The sequence below is a fragment of the Monopterus albus genome, unplaced genomic scaffold (genome assembly GCF_001952655.1).
Source record: "Monopterus albus unplaced genomic scaffold, M_albus_1.0 scaffold61.1, whole genome shotgun sequence".
Lineage (NCBI taxonomy): Eukaryota > Metazoa > Chordata > Actinopteri > Synbranchiformes > Synbranchidae > Monopterus > Monopterus albus.
Genome location: NW_018127941.1, coordinates 1,822,578 through 1,847,057, shown reverse-complemented (window position 1 = coordinate 1,847,057; position 24,480 = coordinate 1,822,578). Strand labels below are relative to the sequence as shown.

The 24,480-nt window shown below is 41.5% G+C and overlaps 1 protein-coding gene across 4 annotated transcripts in view; it reads left to right on the top strand.

Moving 5' to 3' along the window:
- The window catches only part of sh3rf1 (SH3 domain containing ring finger 1), a 36,223-nt gene extending 13,996 nt beyond the window's left edge, over positions 1-22,227 (top strand). For 3 of the 4 annotated variants that reach the window (XM_020603532.1, XM_020603533.1, XM_020603531.1), the window contains exons 3-12: positions 7,564-7,839; positions 8,391-8,486; positions 9,817-10,122; positions 14,399-14,509; positions 16,991-17,118; positions 17,816-18,004; positions 19,062-19,345; positions 19,440-19,744; positions 20,099-20,442; positions 20,597-22,227. In XM_020603532.1, the coding sequence (XP_020459188.1) occupies positions 7,564-7,839; positions 8,391-8,486; positions 9,817-10,122; positions 14,399-14,509; positions 16,991-17,118; positions 17,816-18,004; positions 19,062-19,345; positions 19,440-19,744; positions 20,099-20,442; positions 20,597-20,765 (2,208 nt within the window). In that variant the 3' untranslated portion in view covers positions 20,766-22,227. The remainder of the gene's footprint in view (positions 1-7,563; positions 7,840-8,390; positions 8,487-9,816; positions 10,123-14,398; positions 14,510-16,990; positions 17,119-17,815; positions 18,005-19,061; positions 19,346-19,439; positions 19,745-20,098; positions 20,443-20,596) is intronic. The other variant, XM_020603534.1, reaches the window with a different exon arrangement.
- The last annotated feature ends 2,253 nt before the right edge of the window (positions 22,228-24,480 follow it).

Genomic DNA, 24,480 nt, shown 5'->3' with positions numbered 1-24,480 from the left:
GATAAATGATTCTCATCACACTAGAGCTGAGTATCACTTAGACTTCATGGACTCTGAATCCTTCTATTAGATTCCATTTATTGAATGCTGTTGCTGGCTCACTGGAGAGCGGCCCAACAAAAAGCATGCAATATTGTCATGTAAAATTGATTATGGAGCAACATTCAGTCAATGAATGTGGGATTTCATATCACAAACTATAAAAATAAATTAAATCCTTCAAGTTATTTTTATGCCCAGTGACCATTAAACTGGTTTCAGGTTTTGTTGTTGTAAAAAATAGGAGCTGGTTAGATTGAGAACACATATGTGCAGCACTATAATACACACTAATGTTTCTAAATTAGTATATTTGACACTTCAGTCTTATTTCTGTCCTTAATACAAAGTGCTCCCAAATGTCTCCTCTAACTCTTGGCAAGAAAGTGAAAAGTGTATTTTCCAAAATGTCGAACTGTTTTATGAGGTTATAATCCATTAACTTCACCGCTGCCCCGGGCCCCATCACTGCATTCTCTCCCAGAACTGGACACTAGCAGAATGACTCTCCTTTATAGGATTCACTGCACTGTCAAGGGACCCATAAATAGCCAAAACAAGTGCTCCTGTGAGGAGTTTCCATAGAAACCAGATAATGGAAGTTTTTCTTTTGTTTTGGACTGAGATGAAGACGGTTCCAGAAGAGAAAGCTGTGCCGGGAGGGTCTGCTGTGACAAGTGCTGTACATCTGAAGGTCCCGCACTGACAGCATAATTTTGTTCTTTGATTGAATCCTATTCTTCATATAATGCGTGTTGATCATAATGGATACACCTCATTTAGTTCTGGTGGGACATTTCAGAATATGAGATCCAAGGGAAAACAGAGAGGTCAACCCTCATTACCACTGTTGTTTTGTCCAACAATGAGGAAATCTCACCTAAATGAACAGGTGTAGTATTTCTCAGTAGAAATCAACACCCATTTGTTTCAGTGCAGCTAAAGCATGTCCTAAATAAGAACTTCTAGTATTAGTAGCATAGCTGTTTAACACATTGAGTTTTATAAATGGTCGACTTTAAATAAGCATACTCATATACATATATATACACATATATATGTGTGTGTGTGTGTGTGTGTGTGTGAAAAAATACAAATGTCAACATTTTAAATGTTAGAAGGAAAATACAATTGCCATTGTCAAAAAGCAACTACATGTACAATTTCAGCCTCTGCCCTGATTTGTGAATGTGATCACTCACCCATTTGTCCTGGGTTAGTTTTTCTTATCTCTGGCTATTCGCTTTCATAAACTTTGTCACCACCTTTTGTCTGATTCTCTTTGTCTGTAGCCTGGTTTTTGTATTTTGCACCAAGAAACCCCCAGGTTTTTAGTCAGCTTGGGGAGTAGGGCTACCCCTGAAAGTAGACTACTCAAATCATACCCACTTCATTGGTATGATGCATGGATGTATTAAGGCTGGATGACACTATTTAGCAAATTGCAGAATGAGGAGAAAAATAAACCAAACCCTACTAGGACAGACCACATAAAGGTGAGATTTGTATTTTAATAGAAATGTTTTCAAACATCATAGTCTACTTTTAAAACAAGAAAAACTGTCGCAACAATTTAGCTGGTTTGGCACAATGTTATGCGAGTCCTATTTGTTTACCCATCCCTATTAAAGTGCAATGCACAGCTGTTTACTGACTGTTTCTGCGACATGCAGCCAGTGTGGTAGATGCAGCTTTGTTCTTTCTCTGTTTCTGTACCAGAAACCAATTCCTTGTGTGTACTTGGCCAAATAAAGGTGATTATCCTTCTCTGGTAGACATGTCTTGGGCTACCAGCCAGGCGGACTATCCCCCTTGCACACATTGTTTTAACAGTAGTAGTCCCTGCTGGAGGTGAAAATGGAGTCTTGTCTGGGCCTTACACATAGGCGGTAAAGGTGTTTATCTCCTGTGGTTACACACAACCCTTGAACTGCTGACAGTCACAAAAGGTGACTGTTAAACAATTTACAGCAATTTAGCTGTAAAAGAAGTTACTCTAGGGGTGCGGGTTTATAATTTTTTTTATTTTTATGTGCTAGTTGGTTGTCTGAAGCATAGCACAAAAGTTCAACACAGTGTTGAAACCATACCTTTACTAGTTGTGTTGAAGGCGAACGGTTTAGCGTAATTATCTCCTTTTGACTCAGTCTTACATGTATGCATGCATGCGTTGTCTATGTGCCTGTCTGCTCACTGGTTGTTGACATTTGGCTGGGCTGCAGAACAGAACACTCGGATAATTCAGTTGTGATCCGATGCTGTGCAAAAGAACACTAACAGCCAGATCCCTGAAGCACACAGGTGTAATTGAATCACCTGCAATACAGGAGTAATTGCACAGGCCAGCTGATGCTCTGCTCTGCCTATTCTTTAGTCTTTGTCTGTCTGCCAATCTCCTATTCACACACAGAGGTATGTTAACAGCATTAACATACTATGTTACAAGTATGATGTGTGCAGTGTTGCACATTGGTAAACAAATGTTTCACTTGTTTTCCTGTCATATTCTAATGCTGCAACAATAAATTTGTCCCTTCTGATAACAGATTGTCGAAACGCAAAGCAAAAAATAGATAAGTAAAAAATAAACATGATAGCTTCAATATTTACATTTATAAACTACTCGGTGTGATGCGAGGAGGTTATGAAAGCATCTGCCTGGTGTAGCCTGCTTAATTAACTGTTGTAGTTATGTTTATCCAGCTAATAAATGCTAACACTTTAAATGCTCAGAACATCCATTTAACCGGTAAATATACACCGATCAGGCATAACATTATGACCACCTGTACATCTGTATGCACTTAAGTGCAACACCTCCGCTTTAACGTTTGTGTTTATGAAGCTCAAAATGTTTGTTTTTGGTGAAATTGTCATAAATGTATAAATTCAATTATATGTTTATTATTGAGGTCATAGTTAAAGGTGGTGTTGTACTGGACTACATTATATTCAGAGGTGTCTGTATATTTTTGTCCTGCCCATTGACATAAATGAGAGGGTCAGAATATTAGCAACACCTCTGAAATTGTCACTGTGTCACACAGTCTGCAAACCCAAATATTTGTGTCACAAAATTATCTGCTATATTTGTTTATGTTGCCAGTTTGATGGTATTATTGCATATTTAAGTATTATTGTTAATATAGAAGTAAAAACAAAAGAAGATGCAGTCTAAAATATATATATATTCACAATATATTGCTGATTATAATAGATGTGAATCATAATCAGGCCATGTTGGGGACCTCAGTGTAAAGAAGAACAAGCCTCTTATCTATGTGAGGTGTTGCTGCAGTGGGTAATCTTTTAAAGGGCTAGAGGATATTGCCTGCAGTGCAGAATCTCATTAGAGCAACAGCAGCTAGGCAGTAGTGGCCTAAAAGGTTAAAGAAGCAAACTTGTCCAGCCGCTGGCTCTGTCCATTTAACCTGGCAGGTTTCAATCTGCCCCGACCCTCATTAACACCATCAATACCACTGTGGTGCCCTTAAGCAAGGTCCTTAACCCAAACTCCTCCATTGGAGCTGCTCATTGGCCACAGGTCAGTCTGTGGTTGTAGTGGGCAGCTTCCGGGTGTGAGTATAACTGTGTGAATGTGAGTAGGGCATTGCTGAAAAAGAGAGGCGGCTTCTCAGCTAACCCACCCAGAATAAATAAAGGTTAACGACATCTTGGACCAGAAAAGTATGATGCTTCTGTCTTTTCTGAGCTTAAATTTAAGACGGGGCCTTTTCAGAGACGGATGCAAAGATGTATCTTAGACTCACCCTGCCCCTGGGGTCGGGGTTAGGGCGTTTTGAAAGCCATAAAGGCAAGGAAGATCTATGTGTGTTTGTGTTGCTAGAAACATCAGATGAGACTTTTTCTGTATAGCATGCATGTGATACAAACTGTTCAGCTTTCTTCTGTACATTTCTGTGAAAAGCACAGTCCCCTCTGTTGTCCAGAGGGGATGTTTGCTCAGCACCAATGGTGCCTTTTTTTTAAATTTTTTATGAAGGTCCACTGCAGACACAACAGCACTGTCTCCATGGAGGCAAACCGGATATTAACTCTCACAGCCATCACTCTCCCATTTTACTCTGTCTTGGGCACCCACACCACCACTTGCATCCAGACACCCTGACAGTCAATCCTTCTTGGTTCTCTGTGTCCCTCACACTATGTTAAGCTGAGTAAAACAGAAATATAACTCTTCTGACAAGCCCCTCTTTTACGAGGCCAGGACAGCGAGATCAAGTAGACAGTGTTGGACCTAAATATAATATTATGTCAAGAGTAAGTGAGTGCGTGTGTGTTTCCCTAAACTAATTTGGTATAAATCAGTAGGGAACTCTTGACACCTAATCAAGCCACAGAAAGCATACATTATTCAAGTAAAGTGTTTAGCACATGCAGTAACCTTTGTTTGCATGTGCAAAAGCAATTGCACAACAATCCTGACTTTGAACACTGTGCTACTACTAAAGGTTTTATTAAGTCTTGGCCTTGGTGTATAAACCAGTGCTTACAAATGTCTTGGTTTCAAGGGGACAAGCATGCCATATTTACCTTGTAATCAGAGCCCGTTTGTTTTGTGTAGCACAAACCTCTATTGCCATTGGAAACAAAAATGATACATCTTCCACTTTCATTTGCACCTTCATCACTAAAGTCCCTGCCAGGCCTGGGTGGACTCAAAAGGCCTGTTTTCCCCTGAAAGGAGGCCCAGTTCCAGTGCAGTGTGCAGGGGGGCTGCATTACCCCCTCCTCCCCCTTCTCTTTCACCACATGCTGGAGCAGCAGAGCCAGAGACTGATAGGCAGTGCGATTCTCTGCAGCAGGGTAATGTCACCCTGGCTCACCATCACAGCTCACTCTGTACCTTTATTCTCCTCTGAGCCTTTAAATGGTTCATTAGCCTTTTAACAAGACTCCAGAGCCTGCTCCAGACTCTGCTTTAACCCTTTTCTCTCTGGCTCACATTTTCACTCTGCCAATATCTGCCTGAAGTCTAGACAGTTTTCCAGTCACTGTCTATATTTGTAAAATTCAGTTTCATTTTCAGAGTTGCAATGCAGTCGGTTAATAGTGTTTTGTGATTCTGATCACTGCAAAGGACGTCTAACAGCAGTAGAATAAATGGCAGGGGGTTGGTGTGGACTGAAGCCCTCCTCATGGACACCCACCCTGAATGGAGAACATTGATGCTTCTCTATCCTGCTTCTCCCCCCTACTTGCTATCCCTCTTTCCCCAGATTGTCATTCCCTGAATGGGCCTTTCAGGGCTCCAGGCAAGCAGGCCGAGATACAAAACCTTCCTCTGCAAGATAAAAGGACAGAGCCCTGGGCCATCTGAAGGCGTTAGTCAGCTAGTCGCAACCATCCAAGCTCATCACACCTATACTGTGAACACACAACATACTGTCGACCTTTTCACTATCAAGGCACAAGCAGGGTACTTTACTTCCTCTGTAGAAACACACACATTTGTGTCTTCTTACCATGTAGTGTCAGAAAATCTAAATCCTGTCATTTGCCATCTGCCCCAGTTTCTAGTTTATTCACCAGTTTTGAAATTTGATGGCTTTTAAATGGATCACTGACAAGTTTGTTAGTGTCTTCTTTGAGCCTTAGCTTGAATATTTTCCATTCTTGTGTTCTCTAACACTGCCCTGGTACCTTTCTGAAAAATGTGCTTTTGATCTGTGATTAACTTTGCATGAATCCTGTACCTTTTGAAATAAACCTGTATCCCACATCTCTACTATAAAGCAAACTTGACTTCACAAAGTGAAAGAAATATATTTTTTCCAGAGCTGTAAATCTTAAATATTGAAAGGTCGTTGTTTTTTTTTCTATTGTTCAGTATTATTTGTGCATTATTTCTCTGTTATGTAAGATTTTCTAGCTCACCACCGTATCATTTTTAAAAGCTGTCAGCAATTCCTTCATTTCTTTATTTTTGCTCGGCATACCAAATCCACTTGATTTCGTCACTATTTAGGTTTGAATCTACTATACACCTATGGCCACTTAGAATCAGTATGTAGGCAATAAACTGAACTGGAATACAGCGTAAGGTCCCTGTTAGGTATTTTTAGTCAGATATTGGATAGCTACTTTATGTATTAGAAATGTTTAGTGGAGATAGGATGTCTAGTTAGACTGTTAAATGCTTAGTCATGCTTATGAGTTTCTACAGGGTACATCTGGTCAAGGATAACTAGAGAGAAGAGTTGATGACTGTCAGCAGACAGGGTGTTTAATATTATTATTATGACATGTATAACTGTAGCCATAGCCATAATATGTTCTTATGTTTAATATCACGACATGTTACTAGAGGTCGTGTGAGAATGTTTTTAGTTACACACCACTTAATCAACAGACACACACATTGATTTACTTCATGTTTTGACTACTGCTATGACCAGCTGCAAAGCTGGTAACAGAGACGTCTCGGTTGACGTTTCTGTGTAGTATGGGGCTAGCCCAACCGAAGGGATATAATGTATAGGCCTGGTGGGTTCAGGGTCTTTCATCTTACATCTGCCTGCGTGTAGTTTGGAGGTGCAAGATACCTGAGCGTGTAATGTTAATTTTACCTGTGTTCATGGAATAAATCAGCACTGTTTTGAAGTTACTTGGACTGTCTCATCTCTCATAGTCAGTATGGTAAAAAGTACCGGGTACAACAGTCCCGATCAGACAGAGTGCGTTTTAGCATCATGGGGTGTCTATTTGTAGTAGTTTCTATTGAGAGTGAAGCATTTTGCTCACTGCTTTTGTGTTGTGCCTCGCGCTTATCCGGCCTTTGCGCCGCGTGGTATTTGAAGGAGCGCCCTGAATGCCTCCAGTTGAAAATCCTTCAACTCAGAGCAGAAAAGTGCCTAATGCTATTGCCATTTTTTTCCCCATTACCCAATCAGATAACGTAAGAGGTGAACTATCAGTGATGGTGACCCAGAATATAGTATCGACCTACCCCAGACACAGGCTCAGTGGCTCAGCAGGACAGATGGACTGGTGTAGTTGGTCGTCATTTTGGTGATATGAAGCTCGATAATTGTCCCCGACTCATCCTAAAATAGCTTTGAAGTGACCTTCATCTGTGATCTTTTCTTTTTCTGAGGGTGTCCTGTATCCACACAGATCTCCCTTTCTATGTCTGTTTGAGAACAACTTCTCGCCCTCAGAGCCAGAGCACGTGCCCTCCAACTGTCCATGTTTTATGCCTAGATAAGAAGTAAAATAAGACAATTATATAGGTTTTTTTTTTGTTTAGATAAGTGATGAATGTTTATATAAATGTTTAGAGATGATAGCAGTTAGGGTAAGGATGGTGATTCTGTGGTTGCCTAGTAACAAAAATGCATAAAGCTGCTTTAAGCTTCAACAGAAACAGGCAGTGAGATGCGCCAGGTCTTTTACATGTTGCAAAATGCACTCTGTCTGATCTTGGCCAAACTCTGCCTTTATTTTTGTGAACTTTTTTTTTTCTTCAGCCATCTTATTGTTACTCCCACTCTCTGTTTTCAGGGTGTACCTCAGCTTCCTTGTGCTAAGGCACTCTACAACTACGATGGCAAGGAACCAGGAGACCTCAAGTTCAGTAAGGGTGATATTATCATCCTGCGTCGGCAAGTGGATGAGAACTGGTACCACGGGGAGATGGGGGGAGTGCATGGCTTTTTTCCCACTAACTTTGTCCAGGTCATCAAGCCCCTGCCACAGCCACCACCTCAGTGTAAGGCTCTCTATGACTTTGAGCTGAAAGACAAGGAGGCAGACAAGGACTGTCTGCCCTTCTCCAAGGTGAGACACTGCAACACACACAGTTCTGCCACGTGGTCACTGCAGTAGAGCAAAAATACCTCTCACTGCAGGGGCACTGTCTTTGAAGCATTCATTTTCTCAAGTGACTGTGTGTGTGTGTGTGTGTGTGTGTGTGTGTGTGTGTTAGAATGTGAGGGTTGTTTACTGCTACGCCCAGAGAGATGGTTTAGAGTTTGAGCAAGGCTTCTTGATGAACACCTGTAATTAAGTTGGAGAGGATGAATGCCATATAAAGCTAGGCACAGCTCAGCTACAGTAATTGAGTGTGTGAGTTGTGTGTCCAGCTGTTTGGGACATACTTTGATGTTTTTGTATTCTGTCATCACTTGTTTAAATGGCACATGAGCAAAAAACAGAAGCAAGCTTACCAAGTGGTTTTCCAAACATGCTTTAGACCTGACTGTTTTTCTTGGTCATGTTTCCTCTAATAAAATATTGTCCCGACTGTTCAGTGTTTGTTTCTTGTGGAAAAGAAACACTCTTTAGTTAGCAGCCTCTTTAATCACGCAGTGCCACTCTGTCATTTTCAGGATGATATTCTGACTGTGATCCGCAGAGTGGATGAAAACTGGGCAGAGGGAATGTTGGGAGATAAAATTGGAATTTTCCCCATCTCATATGTTGAGGTAAGAAAACTAACTAGACTCAGGTCAAATTGTCACCAATCACTGGTGGAGCAAGTGCCTCTTGAAGATCAGCAACATGCCAAGATCTTTTGAACATAGTCTTCTTTCCTGATACACCTTGAGAAATGTGTACAATACTTGTCTTAGTTACGAAAAGCTGATATGTTTCATAGAATCACAAAAAAGTCACCTTCCCTCCCTCCACAAGCTCACAGGTCTCACTTAAGGTCTTAACGAGTAATCCAAACAGAATGAAGTAAATCTGTGCCCTTTAAAGATTTGATTTTTCACTTAAAACATGTCAGTGACGGCATGTATTCTATTGATACAGTATCATAAACGCAGAAAAAAAATGTTGAAACTGGCTCAAGAATAGTGTCTCAGAATCATGTTTGTCTTGGGTAAGGTATTGGATTGAAACCTAGAAGAAATGTGTTAAGGTTACTCTGTGGGAGAACTTTATTTTCAAAGCTGTGACTTTTTTTTATTCATTTCAAATGGATACTATACTTTTGTGTTGACAGTTATGTTCACTAAGTGAGGTTTTCAGAAACAGGCTAGATGTTTTTACACTGCAGGAGCTAATGCTGCAGAATATAACATTTAGTTGTCTTCTTTCTGACTATGTAGTATGCAGTCATGTTCAGGTTTCATAAACAAAAAGCAGTGCCATTACACACACATAGAGCGGGCTAAAAGGTTCTTATGATTTTGCACAGCCAGTCAATATTTAGGTTACAGTGTTGTCATTGCCTTTGTAGATTTTGTTAACTTTTCTTGTCTCCTTGTCAATATTCTGCTCTTAAAGGTGGTCTTAAATTTAATGAGATTAGGGTTCCTCGCCTGGTATTTTGTTCGTAATCCTTCTCATCTGCCTTAATGTGCTGACATGTCAGTGATGGACCTGCACAGACTGTTTCCTGGGCTGGAGTGAAATGCTTAGTTATTATGCCCTATGTAGAGGGGGCTGCTGGAGGCTACACGTGACAGTGAGCGAGAGCACCCTGTGATTTCCCAAAACCGTTTGTGTTCCTCCTTTGATTTTTACCTTATAGTCGCACATTACGGTGCCTGAAAGGGTCACAAAGCCTGCAGTTTGAAGTCCCTCAGACTAACATGTCTGGTGTATAGACACGAGAGAGCCTTCTGCTGCACACCATGCCTGCTGACGAGATAAAGACTGAGGTCTTCCATGACAGTCAGCTTTATTATAGAGAGTGACAGTTTGCATGATCATTTTAATACTCCTATCACCCTCACTCCACTTCTAGCTGCTATTTCCTCCTTACTGCTCTGTTCAGTGCCCCCTGTCTCTCTTCCTCTCTCATAGTTCAACTCGGCAGCTCGGCAGCTTATAGAGTTGGACAAGCCATCAGACTCCAGTGGAGACTCAGGTGAGGGAGCCGCCTCGGGACCCCAGAGCAATGGTGCCCAGCGGGCAGGAGAGAAGAAAAACAGCAAGAAGCGACATTCCTTCACTTCTCTCACCATGTCCCACAAACCCATGCTAGCTCCTCCCCCCCAGCGTCACTCCATGGAAATTAGTGGGCCAGTCCTGATTAGCTCCAGCAACCCCACAGCAGCTGCCCGAATTGGAGAGATGAGTGGGGGGCTTTCCTGCAGTGCACCCTCACAGGTAAGATATGCCATAGGAAGGGAGGGGGGTGAAGGAGAGTGTCTACTGCATTGTAAGGGGTTTTACTCAATATGCTGTCTAAGAGGCAAAATAAACTGTATTCAGCCATTTCTAGGACAATGTCTTTGCCCTAAAGTTTTTTGTCTTTAGTCTTTGACCAGTATGTAGAAGGATGTGGCTCTTAAACAAGAAACTGACTAACATCAAGTTATTATAACCACTCCAATTTAGGCAGCCCTAAATAACCAGCTCCAGTTGTTGGTGGACAAACTAATACCAGTCCCATCAGTGAAGAAAATGTGTAGATGGTCATGGACCTTGCTGTACATCTCCAGTATGGCATTTTCAAACATATACTGTAGTATCTTGATGGTAGCATGGCTACAAAAAAAATAATATGGCAGTGAAAAACAAATATTTTTGACCACACAAACAGGCTGGTTATGAAACATGGTAAATTCAGTCAACTTCTCTGTAACTGTCAGTCTCCTGGTGTAACATCTCTTGTAGCGTAAAGGTACTCTCCACATTTTGTTGCTTCAGTGTTGCCTGCACCTGCAACACCTGAGATATGTTGCTGTTTTCTGTTGGATGTGTTTTTTTTCTAAGGTGCCTTTTTGTATTGGTTGCATTGAAATTAGCGTTCATATTCCAACCCTGTGAAATGGTAGCATTGCAGCGATGGGGCTTTCAGCATTTTCAGACTAAGTAGCTCCACACTAGATACCAGATATTACTCTCCTGATGCTATAAATTGTCCACCTAGGGCAGTTGTCATAAAGGAGGGCAGCTTTGCAGCACTGGAAAAAAATGATACATTTGCATGAATGCAGAGTAGAAATAAATAAGGATTAGCATTTGAACACCTTTTATTTTAGACAATTCCATCCATTAAAATATGCATGGCTCACACATCTCTATCCTTTCCCCACTGCCTATCGACTTTTTAGTGTTCACACTGTGGCATTCTTTACTTAAATGTACTGGATGAGATGCCTCCAGCTGACTCTTCAATATCTTCTTCACTGGTGTTTAATTGCATAAAGACAGTCACAGTCATGCAGCTGGAAAACAGGTTCAGCTTTAGCTCTTATTGTTTTCACACGATGCTTGTTGCTTTTCAAAGACTCCACTTTCCTTCAGTCAGCATTTAGGTTGACTTCACTTTTCCCCTTAATGCTCCATCCAACCATTTGAAACCACAGATGTGTTGTACCCGGTACTTTTTACCATACTGACTATGAGAGACGAGACAGTCCAAGTAACTTCAAAACAGTGCTGATTTATTCCATGAACACAGATAAAATTAACATTACACGCTCAGGTATCTTGCACCTCCAAACTGCTCGCAGGCAGATGTAAGATGAAAGACCCTGAACCCACCAGGCCTGTGTGTGTCTGTTGGTTAAGTGGTGTGTAGCTAAAAACATTCTCACGACCTCTAGTAACATGTCGTGGCTTAAACATAAGAACCTATTATGGCTAAGGCTACAGTTATACACGTCATAATAATAATATTAAACATCCTGTCTGCTGACAGTCATCAACTCTTCTCTCTAGTTATCCTTGACCAGATGTACCCTGTAGAAACTCATAAGCATGACTAAGCATTTAACAGTCTAACTAGACATCCTATCTCCACTAAACATTTCTAATACATAAAGTATCTATCCAATATCTATCTGACTAAAAATACTTAACAGATGCATGACTCCACTTGTCCATAAAAAACACTCCAGTTTAGCCCTCAAGGTTTCCACACCAATCCCAACATGACAGCAACAAGACATGTTTTGTGCTAGTTTATCTTTGTTTGAGATGCTCAATGACTTAATAAGAAGAAAAGAGTGTAAGCACTTGATTCAAAAAGGTTATATCATTCTATGGGGGTTTAGAACTATTAAATTAATTCATTGTATTAATAGGTAAAGGGAATCTTCTTAGGATTTCTAAATGATCTTGGTCTTATCTTATTGTTGGCTGGAGGGATCGCACAATAGCTGGCTTTCTTCTTTGTCTAAACAATATACAGGCAGCCTTTAAGGGCTGGTGGTTTGACAATATTTTGAGAGCGATTTCATTGTGTATGCACTGACATCCACATTGTTTTCAGACTTCTGGGCCTTGGGAGCTTTGCGCGAACTCAATTTTTCTGCTTTTTTGTATGCTGTTTTCTCTTGAATGTACTTTTCTGTGTTGTCTGGAGGTTTTTTTGGATGCCATGTTCCAGAACTCCTTATTAAGCTGTGTCATTAATCTTTGATCTAGAGCGTGTTTTTCTTTGTGAGAGGGAGATGAGGAGAGTGCTTGTCTACAGTGAAGTGGATCTTGAGGATTGTCTCTTTTTTCTTTTTAACTAAAACTTTTTAATGTTGATAAGATTTATATGTCAGATAGTTCTCTTCATGCAGAAGGTGTAATCATGCTTTAGGGAGTCCAGACCTGGCCTCTTTTCACTAATCATTATCAGCATAATTTTAGAACTGAAGAAACCTCTCTTCAAATTGCTGTAAACGGATCCTCCCTGGTGACAGCGCTAACTGTGCATTTGATTCACAGGTCACCGTTTAATAAAAACACAATAGAAGGTATCTGCAGGTACTGCATGGCTCTCCCTCCCCCTTCATTCTTAACCACCTTCTTTCCTTCCAAACGCAGACCAAAAGAACACAAAGGTAAAACCAGGCTGCTGAGTAAGCAGTCTTGGAAATCTACCAGTGTACTAGATAAGATGAGGATGAATTGTCAAGGAAAGAAAATGGGTTGCCTTTAATGGCATTCCTCCTAAATTCTAAAAGAAATGTATTTATTCCGATAGCATAAAGTACCTGCCCTGGACTTCATTGATATTCATTTGTTTCCAGGCAGCCATCTCACTCACAGTATCACAGTTGAACACGCTGTTGCATGTTGCTTTTCCTCTGCACACTTGGTTTACAATAGGCAGAGAAGCCGTGAAGCCTGAATGTCTGGAGCAGTCGTGCATGGAGAGAGACCACAGGCTACAGTGAGATATTGTGTGTCCAACAATATGGCCTTTTTACTACGGCACCAGAATGAGTCATGTGGATGACTGGTCGTCAGTGGTCACCTGGTTTCCATTTACCAATCAGATTGTCAGGCCACTATTGTGGTAATGGCTATGTCACCAGGATACAAAATAGGGCTGAACGATTTGAGCAAATCTAATTGCGATTCCCCCCCCAAACTTGCGATTTATTGTGCGATTTTATTAGCTGTTCGTTTTCTGTATTAAACTTCAAGCCAAAGACAAGCACTAAGTCATTATATAGTATGAGCAACATAATATTAGATTGAACATAAGACCAGGCATGTTATTTGATGAAATTAAATGATGCATGAATTTATATGAATGACATTTTTGTTTAAACACTTCAATTACACTAGAATACAGAATGATTTGTTGACTTCTTGAAAACATGCAATACATGCCAACATAAAGTGTCAAAAAGGCCTGTTGTAAACATCAAACTAAAGTGCAGGAATAGAAAAACAAATCTGGCTTTACCACACTCAGTATTCACAGGATTCTAAGTCACTGTAATAAACATATGTAAACATGCAGACTGCACTTTTTAAATGTTAAATGAACCGGTCTGCTGCATTTTAGATAAGCAACTATCATGCATGGCTTTGTGGTGTTTTTTCAAGTGCTGAATCAAGTTCGTTGTGTTACCACATGAGGTAGCAACGCTAGCAAGGCAGGTTTTGCACAATACCTGACCCCACACAGCGGAACTGCTGCTCCTCTTTGGCACTAAAGTTTCTGGTTCAGGGTCTGGTTGTGTCGAACCCGAGGCCATTTTACAGCAGGTCAAGTAACAAGTTATGCTACACCGTAGTGTGATAAGATACTGCGTCATCTGCAGATTGCGCTCGTGTGTCACGTGACCAGACTATAATTGCACCTATTGCGATTAGAAAATCGATTTAATCGCAAATGCAATTAATCGTTCCCTACTAATACAAAAGTAATTTTCACATAGCGTGACAGATGAGTAGGGGGCATTTTCAAAAAGTGTTGTGTTGTGCTTTGAATCTCTGTAGGTCATCAGACTTCCCATATGATGATACATGACTCCTTCATGTCCTTTGCTTCCTTCCTGATTTTTAATTAATGAGAATAAGACCACTTTACAGCCTTGTCTATTTTTGTCTATTATAGTTTTAATCTTCACTTAGGAGTGGAGCTTCTCTCTTACATTGAATTAGTTATTGCTTGTTTGATGGTCCACATTGTCCCTTTTGTTGACAGGTACACATTTGCACAACTGGACTAATTGTGACCCCACCCCCTAGTAGTCCTGTTACCACAGCAACGGTCTTCACATTTCCCCCAGAGACGAGCCACACGTCCATCCCTGTGGTAGGTGGACTCCTCTACAGGTGTTAACACATCTTACAACCACTAGGCCAAAGCACCACACAGACACAAAAAACCACATTTGCAGTAATCAGTTTAAAATTTATATGCTGCTTTACCTAAAATACTAAATGCATAACATAAGCAACATAAAAATATATGACATGTTACTATGGCTGAAAGTAAAGAGAAACATGCAGTTAGGTATTCACTTAATGTTTTCTCTACTACAGTTCAGACAATTTCCATAGTGTTTAGAAAGTTGACACTGTGTTTCTGTGTATGTCATTTTGTAGCATTGTTTGTATCCATTTAAGGCAGCTGATATTTTAATCCAACACTTCAGAATTAAATAAAAACATAATGTATGGCAGAAATATAAGGGTTGAATACATCTGCATAAAATATAAAATGATCTCTAACAGGCGCTTAAATCAACCAGTGTACATAGTATTGTTAATGTAAAGACTTTTACTTTCCCCTAAAGCCGAGCAGACACTTTACAAATTTTATTGATCGTATACGATGTGCTAACTCATGCTATACGTTTAAATTGGTCCAACTGCACAGCCAGAATCTGTGACTTCACAGCTCACACTGTAAGTTCACTCGGTCGTGACATGGGTGCTGGCACTGGATGTGTGAACAGAACCCTGGGTCAGGTGTGTTCATTAACAACTCTAGTAAAGGTGAGGTCAACCAGAAGAAAGAAAGTGTTCCCTTTAGCTATTTGGCTTTATACAGCTGATGAACAGCTGTAATCTGCTCTCAGCAGTTCTCCTGTTGCTGCAGACCATGGCAACGTTTTGATGACACATTGTACAGCGTAGTGCTGCCAGAGCTCGATTAGCTTCGTCCATATACGGTTTCTAAATATATATGCGGTCCATGGTCCCACTTCAGTTGATACTGTGCACAAAATGTGATATCTCGTCTGTGTCGTGTTGCTACGCTGTTGTCTTTTGTACTCGCACAACCTCACTGAAATAACTTCGAACTGTGGATCTACAACAGAGCCGACCAGATTTCTGACATGCCAGAAATCCATCTGCACAGCTGGGAGGAAGATCATTGGTTGTTTGGGCCGTAAAATGGGCGCGGGACCCTGCTAACCCTGTACACCAAAAGGACAACAGAATTTCTGCAGGCATGGCTGCTAAAAATCGGACAAATCTGTACAGTGTCTGCTCACCTTAAGAAGATGAATTTATTCAGATGAGAAGACTTGTAATCAACTGTCAACAGGCAGCATAGTTTTTTCAAACTGTCTGGATTCTGTGTTGAGTAAGAAGCTTTACGGTGTTTTCCAACAATTTGTCAACAAATTCCATGAAGAGAGTGACTTTGATCTAAAATTTTACATCTCAACATGTTTCTGACGCATTTCTGCTGAGGGGGAAAAAATCTGTGCAACTAAAAATGTCAAGAAATCCCTGCAGCCCACACAAAACAGCACGCACACTTCCTGTCTGTCAGTGTGTATGCTCTGGCATGTGGAGTTCATGTCAGTGGCCACTGTATTGTTGCTCTCTGCTTCACTTGGGAACCCTACATGATGTTTTTGTACAGATGATTTCTCTAGCCCGCAGGCAACCTAATTATCTCAGCACAAGCGTCAGCAGTGAACCAAAACGCACATCAACACTCACACATACACATAGGCCTGCACACATACCACAGGGCTGTCTGAGTGACTCTCTCCTCCCCCACTGTGTCGTGGAAGCTGTTACTCTGCTGCTCAGTGCTGGCAGTGTTGAGCATGGGAAGACTCATCTCGCTCCTAGGTGTAAGAGTTGTCTTTACCATCGTTCTAACTCCTGAGGACTCATTTGAGTTTTCAAAAAGTGTTGACACAGTAGGTTGGAGAGTTAATTTTAATGATGCAGCCTAGAAGCACACAAAGCATACAGTGAAAATCTTATGAAAGCTACTATCATTAGCCCCTAGACAAAAGTCTGAGTCTCTTTTGACATTACAGAAGTTCAACAAAGGAAAACAAGTGAGTCAAGATGAATCCACTCATGGTTGGTTTGAGGGTTGCACTGAAGTGTGTCTACAGACATGTTTTTCATTTCATATGGTCCCAATTAAATACTGCAATGGATTTAACATCCAGCTATGTGGTCTCCTAGCAACAAACTAACAAGCAGAATAGGAGACTCTCAGCTGCAGGGTAAAGTCAGGGACAAGACTATGATGTTTGCCAAAGCAGACTCTCCCATAGTGTCGGCGAACTGGAGGGACTGACCCAGATGACAGATGATCTCTCATTCTTTGTCCCTCTTTGTTGCTTATAAACAAACTGGTTTCTTGACTTACGCAACACATACTGTTTTTTTTGTTTTGTTTTGTTTTTTTAAGGCTCATGTTACGCTGTTTTTAGCCTTTCTGCTTCAGACAGAGAGGAAATGAGATGAATTGTTGTGAACTAGTAATTATATGTTGATCCTGTCTAACTTATGATTTTCTTTTCTTTTTTTACAGGATGCTCTCCCACCACCCCCACCTCCTCCCCCACAGTCCTCTCTTGGTGGAGCAGCATATGCATTGGCTGCTGGACAGAGACCCTCCCCCAGCACAAGCGACCAAAGTGGGAGACAAAGACCTACAGTGTGAGTTATAAAAACAGTTCCACACAGAAATATGCAGTATTCTTAAATGTGCAGTGAACTGTCAGATGTGGTTTTGCACACTGATGGCCTAGGGCCTTAACACACATGCTCAGTTCAGACGGGGGCGGTCCTCGTCTATGTGTGTGAGACCCCCTCGGCTGTCAGTGCAGAGCGTGAGCTTATGCACAGGTGAAGGGGTCAGAACCAGTGGGCAACTGTTTCCTGGGTCCCATTGGAGATCCTCTTTGTTACCTTTGGCTTTTGAACCCCTCACCTTTCCCCTCATTACTCTCCCAAGACACAGCACACCTGATATGAATTAGATCCACTCATGCCTGCTCTCCAGCCATCATCTGTCTTTGTGTGCATGTTGGACTCAGGCATTTATGATCCCTTCCCCTGACAGCACTGAAAGGAGACTGAAAACATCCCTCTGGGTCAGAGGGCACAGTCTCTCCTGGAGGGTCTCAGAGCAGATGATGACATATATATACAGCTAGAAAGCAGAATAAATCCAGAACAAATGGCGTGCTGTGCAAAATGTTGAACAGTTTTAAGGTTAGGTTCAGCAAATAGTGGTTAGGGTAAGTCTCCAGGAAATGAGTGTAAAGTCCCCTGAACTGATGTAAACAACGTGTAAGTGTGTGTTTGTGCTTGGTAAACACTTCCTCTTTGCTGACTCTTTTTCTGGATCTAGCTATGTGGCAATGTTCCCCTATACTCCCCGTAAGGAGGATGAGCTGGAGCTAAGGAAGGGAGAGATGTTTCTGGTGCTGGAACGCTGCCAGGATGGCTGGTTCAAAGGCACTTCTATGCACACTGGCAAGATTGGAGTCTTCCCTGGGAACTACATGAGTCCAGTCAGCAGGTCAGTCATTAAACTGTGGTGAGTAATTGATTGTTTTTGACATATTGTACACTCACACATACACACGCCTGGTTTCACATCCATTTTTCTGTAATATAAGACATAGGCTAATAATTCCATAGTAATATTTTTATAATATTATAAATTAAAATATGTGATATATTTGTAATGTTTTTATTTTATTTATTACCTCAGGTGATGAAAGGTGATGAAGCTGTTTGATCACAGACACAGTTCAGCTTTACCAGGACAGAGATCATACGATCTTGAATTTTGGAATCTTGTACAAAGCAAGAGTTTGTTAGGACCAAAAAAATCTCATGTTGATTTAAAAATGCGAATTGGATTAATTGTAAGGACTCATAAGCTGGGTTTCCCTCACCCTGTTTTATGTGTATTTTGAGGTACTGCATCAGAAAAAGGTGATGGAAATGCCAAAATTTGAAGAAAAAAAATCCTCTAATTCACCAAAAGGTTTTTACGCTGCCTTAAAGTGGTTTTTGACTTATGCAAAAAAGAGTCAGTGTGCAGAATTGGAGATGGAAACACATTTGCATAATAAGTTCTGACTTAGCGAACATTGAACTCACTTGATGGCTGTTTCTGCTGATGGAGAAATGGTTTCCCATAATGCACAAAGCAAACATGGCTGGCAGCAGGTGGAGACATTCCTCAGCCTCATCCAGGAAAAAACATAACTGTATATAACCGCTCTACGTTTACTCCATTTGCCAGTTTCTCTGTTTTGTCTCCAGTTTGTAAACTCTGCTTCTTCTACTTTTGTATTACAGCCATGTATGTTATGGTACGTTGCCTATACCGCCATCTTCCAACAAACCATTTACCGTACTTGATCTCCTTCTACCGCTTGAAGGAAATGCACCAATTTGTATTTCTTTTTCTTTCTCTTTGTGAGCTTTCAAAAGGTTCCTTCACATTTAGTTGGAAGCCAGACCACAGACTCACAGAACCAGCGAGTTTTATGATGCTTAAATGCGTCTTGACATGTACAAGTGTAATGCTCTTCTGTCACCTCAGAGAGGGCCTTAAACCTCTTTGCATTCTCTCCCCTCAGGACCATGTCTGGGAGCGCCCAGTCCAAAGTGCCCATGAGTCTTTGCACTCAGGCTGGCAGAGCGGTCACCATCGCCAGTTCCTCTTCTGCACCCCTTGGGGCCATTGTCCCGGGGCCTGACTTCAACAAACCCATCACAGTGTGCTCTAGTGCTGCACCTGCCAGCTCCCAACCTGCAGCTGTGGTAACAGCAACCCAAACAGCCACTGGCCAACAGCCAAAAGTCCCACTGCATGTGAGCTCCCAGATGACTGTGAATCAGGCTCGCAATGCAGTCAGGACAGGTACATTACCTGGGAGGAAAAGGGTTAGTGAATCTCTCCTTGTTATGTGAAAGGGGTTTTAAATGTCTCCTATTGTTTTATATCCAATCTACAGCCTCATGTCACAATCAGGACCGGCCCACAGCAGCAGTGACACCCATCCAGTCTGCAGCACCAGTGACCTATCTCCCACATCTTGCAGTGTGTCAACAGCCCTTCTCCAATTCTGCCCAAGGCTGCACCCGGGCTGGAGTGGCAATGGGCTGTGCCGCTGCCTCTCTGACCCCACCCAATGTCAGTGCTGCATCACTGGAGGGGGATGCTTTGAGACCTGTGCCTGTTGGCCCTGGGAACAGCTCTGCTCTCAATCCTATGTCCAATAGCGCAGCTCTTCCCTGCAGACTGGACAAGGATGTCAAGGTTGGATACGTCTTCCATGACCTTAAATAACGTGCTCTGTATCTAACTATCCATTGCTGTAGTCATTTTTAGGTATTGTTTGCATGTTTCATCTTGTTACAGAATCCATCTAAATTATTATGTATGGCTAGTTATTGTGTGTCTGTTGATTGTTCTGTTTTACCAGACAGTAGTCATGGTTTTTCACACTTAAAACCTGCAATTTCTTCCCATTAGTTTTGTGTGTCGGTGACAGATGGTAACAGTCCCAGGCAATAGACTACACCTGTCTGAGGTTTGTGAAAATGACTAGTGTTGCCTCTGGAGGTGCTGCAGTTCTCTAACATAAAACACTGTGCTGTCTTTGTGCTGCAGAGAGAAAAGAAAAGTCTTCTGAAGCTGTTGTCCTCCAATAAGAAGAAGTCTCGTCCTTCTCCCCCCTCCTCTCCTACCCTTGAGGCTGAACAGGCTGCTGCTGGAGAGGTGCTGCATGGCGCTGTGGGGCATGACACCTCCCCTCCTCCTGGCTCTTTCAGCTGCCTTGAGCCTGAATCTGCTGCTGCTGTTGCATCTGCCTCTTCCTCCTCCTCAGTCCCAGAGTCCTCCCATCGGAAGGGCAGTCCCCTTGATGGATGTGCTCCTATCGCTCCTCCTCCTCGCCAGCCATGCTCTTCTCTTTTATCTCAACACCATGACTCACGGCCAATCATATGTGAGAGGTACAGTGATATAAATCTACAGTTTCATGCCACTGTGATTGTTCTGATACGCTTTCCTGTGCAGAGAAGGTGTAATACTATACCACAGGAATCATGACTGATTAGTTGACATTGTTCATCAGTCAGTGACTCTTCCTTTGACTGTTGTCCCCAGGTACAGGGTGGTGGTGTCATATCCTCCCCAGAGTGAGGCTGAGCTGGAACTTAAGGAGGGCGACATTGTGTTTGTTCACAGGAAGAGGGAGGACGGCTGGTTCAAAGGCACACTGCAGAGGAACGGCAGGACCGGACTGTTCCCTGGCAGCTTTGTAGACAGCATCTAATAAACACGCTACAGTGAAGAACAGCTACCGCCACCATCATGGCCCAGCTGATTGCTGCTAGCCCCACTACAGTGTGACAAACCAATCAAATTAGCACACTTTAACTTCTTCGAGGTCACCACAAAAGAACGCTAGTGGCACATAAGACAGCGCTGCAGAGAAGACCAGTGAAGATACAGTGGGTAGAGTTGGAGGAGAGCACACTACTTAAGAACTGTTCCTTTTTGTTTATTTATCTTTGTAATAATTCAGCTGTTAAATGTGTGCCTTGTACTGTTCCTGACTGTATTGTGTATATAAGGACACAAAGATGATTAGTCCTGCAACAACCAGTATGAACTGTTGCTATAGGTATGTTACACATTTTAACTTATTCATTGATTGGCCTTTTTTATAGTGCACCACATTAAGGGGTTAAGGTGGCACATGCCTTATGTCACATTCTGCCATATCAGTGATGCTTTTCTCTATTACACTGCTGATATAAGTTTTAGCGTTAATTCAACCTGTCAGCTAATAAGAGAAGGTCTATCAGATGTGGCAGACTAGAACAAATGAGTAGTGTCCTCATCACTTGTGCTGCCTTGTAGAAAAAGGGTACTTCCCCAGCTTCAGAGGCATTGCCTCGACCTGAGAATCATAAGAGACATCTGTCGTATTGCACATTTGAGTACTTGAGCTGCAAGTCGCAGCCATGTGAACGTTGCACATCAGAAAATATTCTTCCAGGCCTTCTTCCAGGCCTCCACCTTTTCTCCTGATGTGAGTGAAGCTGAAGTGCTAAGGACTGTTACTGTACCTGCAGTAATCTAAATGTTTGCCTATGCTTAACAAAGCCTTCTGCAGGAGACAGAGCGGTGATAGATGGTCAGGCCTTTTTAATATGTGCAAAACACTCCAAGACGAGCTTCTCAGTCAAATGTTCTTACTCTGTATCTTTGGTTTGTGTACTGAAGAGTAGCTGCTCTCCTCACCCCTGGGCAATAGCCAATCCCAGACATAGCTCTACATCACAAGAGCGACAGAACATTTCAGTAACTGTGCACAACAGATTCTTTACATTATATATTTATGTTTGTTACAAATTCCACAGAGGCTGACACCTGCTGCTCATGTAGTCTGTCATTTACCTAACCTGGACACGCAGTAAGGCACGCAGGACAGTCTCCTTTCAGTAGGCTGTCAAGTTTTTATACAAATCACCTTAGAAATTAGGTGTGGCAATAAAACCACAGCTAGCTAAAGCACAGAATGTTTGTCTGAAGTGACATATCACTCCACAGGAAGAGATGTCTAGTGCAAATTCTGTTGAATCTTGAAGGTAACATTTTATTGGATCACTTTGATGCCCTTAATATGATTTTTTTTGGGGGGGATGTGGGGATATTTTGGTACATTTCATCTATACACATATCAGGTGTGTTAACTTGAATCAAATCAGCCCTTTGGAGAATGAAACCCAGTTTGTCAGCACAACACATTTTTTTTCTTACATATTTGCAGACATACTTTGGATAAGTAAATGAAATTGATCAAAGTAAAAGTATTAAGTATCATTAATGACTGACTCAAAGTCTGAGGGGTGTTTAAACACTCCAGAGTTCAGGCACTCACTGCATTTTGCCACATTTGGCTTCAAAGATGAATGTACTGACTGAATTGGACCCAGAGCCTCAAGTGCTTGTTTTTTGGTAGTTTTTGTCTTTTTTTTTTTTATATAAATTGAGGAGGATCACTGACTGCTGGATTATGTTGTACAGTAGTTTGGTTGAAATGTGGAGAGTGTGTGAAAAATAATGGTACAAATCACTGTTGGGGCTTTTTTTGTCTTTCTGTATTGGTACTAACCTGATGTTGCATCATTGTCTTTGCAGTCACACCAACCTCAGGCTCTGCTACAACCCCTCCTCTGAGTGTCTTTTCATTTCACTGTTAGGCCTTTAATGTACACAGCAGACCTGCAGTACTCCAACACGACCACGTGTATGCCCTGTCGTAACATTTCTAATTACACTGACTTGACTACATTTTTCATGAATAGGCTGCACAGTTTCAGACTCAAAACATGAAGCATTTCTTCCTAAATTTTCATTTGTCAGAACACATGGCTACTTAAGTTTGGTTCAGCTTAATAGATTTTCCTCATGCCAAGCTGACTTACTTGATTCCTTTTTTCTTTTTGTCTCTAGTTATTCTGTATGTCTGAAATTTGTGAAACTGAAATCACCTATTTGACACAAGTCCATTATGTGAAAAACATTTGAAGTATTTGAGGGAATAGCACATTTTGTAAAACTCTCTAACAATAAAAGCTTATAGTTTCCATAATTTGCTCAGGCTGTTTCATGACTATAATGTAGTCTTTCTCTTTCTCTTTCTCCAGTGACCTTGTGTTATGTTGGCCCCTTGCAGCCAGGGCTGTTGACGGGACTGACTCACCTTGCCTGTCCTTCTGTGTCACAAGCCTTGGCATTAGTAAAGGTGCACAGGTTCTGAAACACATGATGAATTACCACAGTCAAAAGGCAGTTGTTTCTAATTAAACGCATTTGGGGTAAGTTGCTGCACAAGTGGTCAGTCATTAGTGTCTTCAGGAATAAAAGGCTCTTACTAAAGAGGAGCTTCTTCAGTGGCTTGTAGCAGAGCGGAGTGTTGCAGGAGAGGTGAGCCTTCCCAGTGTGTTCAGCTGGGAAACACTGACAAGAACTGACAAGCACCCAGAGAGGTCATTGTGCTGCACTCAGCTCCCTGCAGAGGACAGGTTACCATGGAAATAAGTTCAATTGTATGTCTATACTGAGCAGTAACAACAATGACTGCATGTATTTAGCAAAGAATATATGTACATAGATTTAAATCATTCTGATGTCATCACACTTGTTTCATTTAGTCACTTGTTTTGTTTTGGTGAATGACAAAAAAAACTATATGAGACCATTGTCAGAAGTATCAGGTTTTTAAATTGTGGAGAGTGAGTGAGATGCTATGTTTAAGTATAGGAAATGCTTTATGTACAAAGTGGAGATATAATATTCACAGCTGCAGTGGCTGTGTGGAGCTCAGAAAGCAGGCTCAAGGTCAAGAACTTCGTGATAATGTTAAGCTCTAGGTGTGCCAGTCATTTCCCGACACTCAGTGAAAGGAGTGTGGGTCAAGTCTTTCTCAAATCATTTACTGCACTGAGATAACAACGTACTGGGCTTCTTTGAACAGATTTACTCAGTGGTATTTCTGAGAAATTTCATATTGAACAAGAGCACTCAGAGCACATGTACCTCCGCCAAGGAACAACATTCACTCACGCAAATGGGCCCCTTATGAAAAACAAAATGTGTCCTAAAAAACTTGACCCAAATCAGATCCAGCTCATCTTTTAGGCATTGATAGGCAGTTAGACTGCACATCTTGCCGGAACACTTCAGGGTTCCATCTTCATTACAGGACAATTTATGGCAGAAAATATGAGTTGAATGGGGTTTTTAATGTTAACTTTAAGAGGCCGTTAGATCCAGATGAAATTCGTTCTGGTGATAGACTGCCACCTTACATATGTGTGTCATATTTCAAACAGAACATGATTTTGATAGCTTTTGATAGAGATATGATTTTTAAAATTTTGCCCCATGTTAAAGATGGGAATTTGTGTGATTTTTAGTGACCTTGACCTTTGACCCTTTCAGCTATAATCTAATCACTTCAAGAGTGGGTCCCCACC